Consider the following 5,000-nt stretch of genomic DNA (forward strand, 5'->3'; position numbering starts at 1 on the left):
AGGCAGACGGTATAATGCGGAAAAAAAACATTTATAAGAAATCCTTCATCCCCTCTGCAATAGCCATTCTGAATAACACCAAATTAACACTCTACAGCCCCTGTGTTGTATGTCTGTATGCATGTTTTTTAAATGTGAGCCTTGTCAAATGAAAAATTCTGTAACCTTTTGGAACAGACAATAAAGTATATCTAATCTAATCTAATCTAATCTAATCTAATCATTATGCACATCTCTGGTGTCGGACAAAAGCGGTCAGTAAATGTTTAAAAGGTCTGCACACTTCTAGAATATTTTCTTTTTTTGTGTTTTGTTTTACCATGTTGGCTTTTGCTTTAGCAGTTACTTATATACAGTATGACACATACAAGTTGTTCAAAATGATTTTGGGTTGTATGGCTGGATGCTGATGGTAAATTAAACATGTTTTTATATTGATATTATATTCAAATAATAATGAAACAACATGAAAAGCTTTAATGGGAAAATATGTTTTGTTGAGTTTATTGGGTTTGTTTGAAGAGAGGTGTTCCATCTGATTAGTGGATGTTGTGTTGTTTTCAGATCAGTTTGCCAAGATGTGTCCCGCGGGCAAGGGCAGCATTCCCAGTGGAGATGACGTGTTTGGAGTGGCCGCAGTCGATTCCTACAAAGGTATGTATATTGGAGGTGGTGATGTGGTGTGTGTGTGTGTGTGTGTGTGTGTGTGTGTGTGTGTATCAGTGAGTGTATTTGTCTGTCTATTTGTGTATGTGTGTTTTTAGCAAAAAATCTGTTATACCCATAGCACAGACACACACACACGCTCATACACACACCCATATTCACATAAATAGAGCGGTAAATGTGGACGCTCCTTGTGTGTGTGGTTGTGTGTGTGTGTGTGTGTGTGTGTGTGTGTGTGTGTGTGTGTATGTCTGTGTATTTGTGTCTGTGTGTGTGTGTGTGTGTGTGTGTGTGTCTGGGTCTGTGTCTGTGTCTCGGAGTGTTTGTGTGTGTGTGTGTATGTCTGTGCTTGTATGTGTGTGTGTGTGTATATATGTTTGTGTGCAGATCAGTGTCTGTGTCTCTGAGTGTATATGTGTGTGGATGTGTGTATATATGGTTGTGTGTGTGTTTGGTCTGCTTTGTTTGGCCCTGTGGTGTCTCAGACACAATACATAAATGTCAGACTTCAGAGGAACAGGCATGGGTGCAGGCGTGTATTTGTGAATGTGCAGACATTTGTTGGTGTATGTCAGTGTGAGTGGTGGTGTAAGTGTGTGGTTTTACTGTACGTGTGTGTGTATGTGTGTGTGTGTGTGTTTGTGTGTGTGTTTGTGCCTGTCTGTGTGTGTGTGTGTGTGTGTGTGTGTGTGTGTGTGTGTGCATGTGTTCTTGTAGCCATGTGTGTATGTGTGTGTGTTTGGAAACATATGACCTCCATATGTTTCGTCTGCACCGTCCCAATCGCCCTGCCACAAACGCTGCCTGCCCACCCCCACCCACACCCCCACCCCCACCCCCACCCACCCACTCACGGAAAGCCTGTGTCAGGGCCCGCCTAATTCACTGAGTTAATTTATGGAGGCAATAAGAGTCTGGTTGAGGTCAGACTGGCACAGAACCGGCTGAGTGTGGTGCAGCTGGAAGGGGGAGAGAGAGAGAGAGAGAGAGAGAGAGAGAGAGAGAGAGAGAGGAAGAGGAAGAGAGAGAGCAGATGGTGAGGAATCAGGGGAAAAAGAGAGTTAAGCACAGAGAGATATATAGACAGTGAGAATAGAGACAGATAGAGAGAGAGAGAGAGAAAAGAAGGGAGAGATAGAGGGGGGAAGGGAGAGAGAGGAAGGAAGAGGGAGATAGAGGGGGAAAGAGAGAAATGGATATGATGGAAGGTGGGAGGCAGATAGAGAGTGAGACAGACGGCAGGCTTCCAAGAACATTTCCTGTGCATCAGCCTGGATGTGTCTTCAATTAGCAAGTCTGTTTGCAAAGCTGATTGCATTTTCAGTTGTAAATTTGGACGGCCGTCCTCGCAGGATGACACACACACACACACACACACACACACACACACACACACACACACACACACGTGTGAAGGCCATCAGTCAGGACATCTTTCTATCAGATGTCTCATCACATGTTTCCTCAACAGCACTTCAGTTGGACGTCTTTAAGGGGAAATGTGTCGCTATTAGTTAAAGTGAATGTGATATGAATATAGCGCTGACTAAGCCTGACATCTCACCACATGCTACACACCCATCTGATAGCCATCTGCAGTGTCAAATTGAACTTATGTTTCTGTTGCCCAATTCATAGGTCAACTGGTAGAGTTGCCGTAGTTTACGTGTGTGTGTTCAGTGTGCTGAGTGTGTGTTCAGTGTGTGTGTTCAGGATGCGGAGTGTATGTTCAGTGTATGAAGTTTGTGTTCATTGTGCTGAGTGCGTGTTCAGTGTGTTAAGTGTGTGTTCAGTGTGTGTGTTCAGTATGCGGAGTGTGTGTTCAGTGTATGAAGTGTGTGTTCACTGTGCGGAGCGTGTGTTCAGTGTGTGTTCAATGTGCGTAGTGTGTGTTCAGTGTGTTTAGTGTGCAGAGTGTGTGTGTACAGTGTGTGGAGTGTGTGTGTGGAGTGTGTGTTCAGTGTGCAGAGTGTGTGTGTACAGTGTGTGCTTAGTGTGCAGAGTGTGTGTGGCGTGTGTGTTCAGTGTGCGGAGTGTGTGTGGAGTGTGTGTTCAGTGTGCAGAGTGTGTGTGTACAGTGTGTGCGGAGTGTGTGTGTGGAGTGTGTGTTCAGTGTGCATGCTAAGCCGCACTGTTGACCGCTGTGTTCCTGCCTACTGTAGATGCGGATGAGTGTGCCCTCTTTGGCACGGAGATCTGCAAAGGCGGCTTCTGCCTCAACATGCCCGGGACGTATGAGTGCTACTGCAAGGCCGGACTCTTCTACGACGAGGTCAAGCTGGAGTGCCTTGGTGAGTACGTCTGGAGTGACCAGTCAGTTCAAACCCATCTCCAAAACATAGATTTGACATGCATAGATTTGTTGATACAGACATTGGGCTCCAACATGTGTTGGATTAATGTTTTTGTCCTTTTGTCCTGAAATAAATCAGTGAAGTCCAGTTTCTGGCCAAAAAAAAAAAAACATAGATTTTTTGCATCAGCTTTATTACAAATATTTAAACAGGAATCCGATATCTCCTTCCAGGTGTGTGACTTTAGGGGCCTATCAGCTATATTCTGTATGCATACACGTGACCACATATATTTTCTCAACTTTCTATCTATTTTATTTCACTCTTGTACACAAGCAAATTTAATTATTTCATCATGTACTGTTTCTGGACTCAGCCAGTTAGAAGCCCCTTGAAGACAGTTTTATCACATGTGCATTTATCATTTAGCGTTTTTATCACACAGTGATGGGAAACCCGGCTTCAGAAAGTAAAAATCTTACCACGTTTGCTGCAACATTTCACTAAACTAGCTGATTCTTTTAAGCTTAAGCATCAGCCAAATGAATAAGTATAAGTCTTAACTCTATCTAGGTAGATGAGCTTATTAGTGAAATCGCCTGTTTTAGATGCACAAGGTAAGGAGTTTTTTGTGAACGTTTGCAAACACTTGCAAACAGTCTGAGGAGGTACTTCTCCGTGAACGCACAGTGGAGCTGGACTGGAGCTAGACGAAGTGTTACCATTACGATGGAATGTTTGCGACAAATCGTTCAAATTGAACTGTTCAGGGAAAACATATTCGGAAAACACCGAATATGAACGCACCTCGGGTTTCCCATCTCTCTATGTGTATGCCCCTTTAAAACACATGCATGATTGTTATAGACATGCAGCTGCATCCCTTATTGAGTTCAAACCAGTCCATTCACAAGGGTAATCAGCACTGCTGGCCCTCTCAGAGATGGTCAAGCTGTTTATCTGAATGGCCAGTACTTATGTGGTTTTGGAAGGGTTCATCTAAGCACATCTGACCATGCTGAGGGGTAACAGAGGGCCTGTGCAGACTGCTAGCCCGCCGCAGTGCTGCATTGAGTGGAAGCAGAGCCTGCGTCAGAAGCCTGCGCTGCCGGGAGCTGGTGGCTCATATAAACATCCAAGCAGGCCAGGCCAGGCAAGCAGGCAGGCCGGGCAGGCGGCCATGGCCCCGTGGCTGGAGGGTGGCTGAGGTCAGGTGCGGGTGAAGGGGAGGGCGTGGAGCTGCTTTGTGGTGGAGCGGCGGAGGCATGAGGCGCAGGCAGCAGCAGGTCCCCTCCGAGGTGTCCTCTGCCAGCAGCCCTCCCAAAACCGCGACCCACAAGTGCCTGGCACTGACCAGGGGGAGTGGAACCCAGTCCCTTTTGGCTGGGCTGAGCCGAGCCCAGCCGACCCAGCCCGACCCATACGCAGTGCGGTGCGGTGCGGTGCAGTGCGGTACAGACGCCCCAGGCCCCAGAAAACCTCCATCCCACCCGCACCCCCACCTCCACCAGTCCTCTGGACGTAGCCAACGCCAGGCCCCTTTCAGCAGCAGCGCAGGGCCCGGGGACAGCATGCCTGTGGTGGCCGCCCGCGGGGTTCCGCCACATTTGCTTCAGATTATTTTGACAGGATGGGACTGGGTGGAGAGCTTGACTCGCCTCCCGAGTCTGCTGCTTTTCCCTACCTCTGCTACGCATAAAACCCCTAGAGACACACACACACACACACACACACACACACACACACACACACACCACAGCCCGCTGGGCTGGTGCTCGATGTAGGCCACATATTTAAAAGCAGGACTAAAAAAAGAAAAGCAGGTATGGATCGACAGAGGGATATTTTTGAAAATCGGCTCTTCAGGAAAACCATTTGCGCTGTTTTTTTTTAAAACTTTGTTCATTTCCTCAGCAATTATAATACCGCAAACCTAGTGTGTGTCTAATGCATGTGCTGTGCCGGCATATTTGAGACGTATACACTCATGCACATACACACACACACACACACACACACACACACACACACACACACACA

General features: G+C 46.8%; 1 protein-coding gene across 5 annotated transcripts in view; it reads left to right on the plus strand.

The window, feature by feature from the left end:
- Window positions 1-5,000, plus strand: part of ltbp1 (latent transforming growth factor beta binding protein 1) — a 128,722-nt gene that overhangs the window by 115,625 nt on the left and 8,097 nt on the right. For all 5 annotated transcript variants that reach the window (XM_048269439.1, XM_048269442.1, XM_048269441.1 and 2 more), the window contains 2 exons: window positions 565-654; window positions 2,829-2,957. In XM_048269439.1, the coding sequence (XP_048125396.1) occupies window positions 565-654; window positions 2,829-2,957 (219 nt within the window). The remainder of the gene's footprint in view (window positions 1-564; window positions 655-2,828; window positions 2,958-5,000) is intronic.

The sequence above is a fragment of the Alosa alosa genome, chromosome 18, assembly GCF_017589495.1.
Source record: "Alosa alosa isolate M-15738 ecotype Scorff River chromosome 18, AALO_Geno_1.1, whole genome shotgun sequence".
NCBI lineage: Eukaryota > Metazoa > Chordata > Actinopteri > Clupeiformes > Clupeidae > Alosa > Alosa alosa.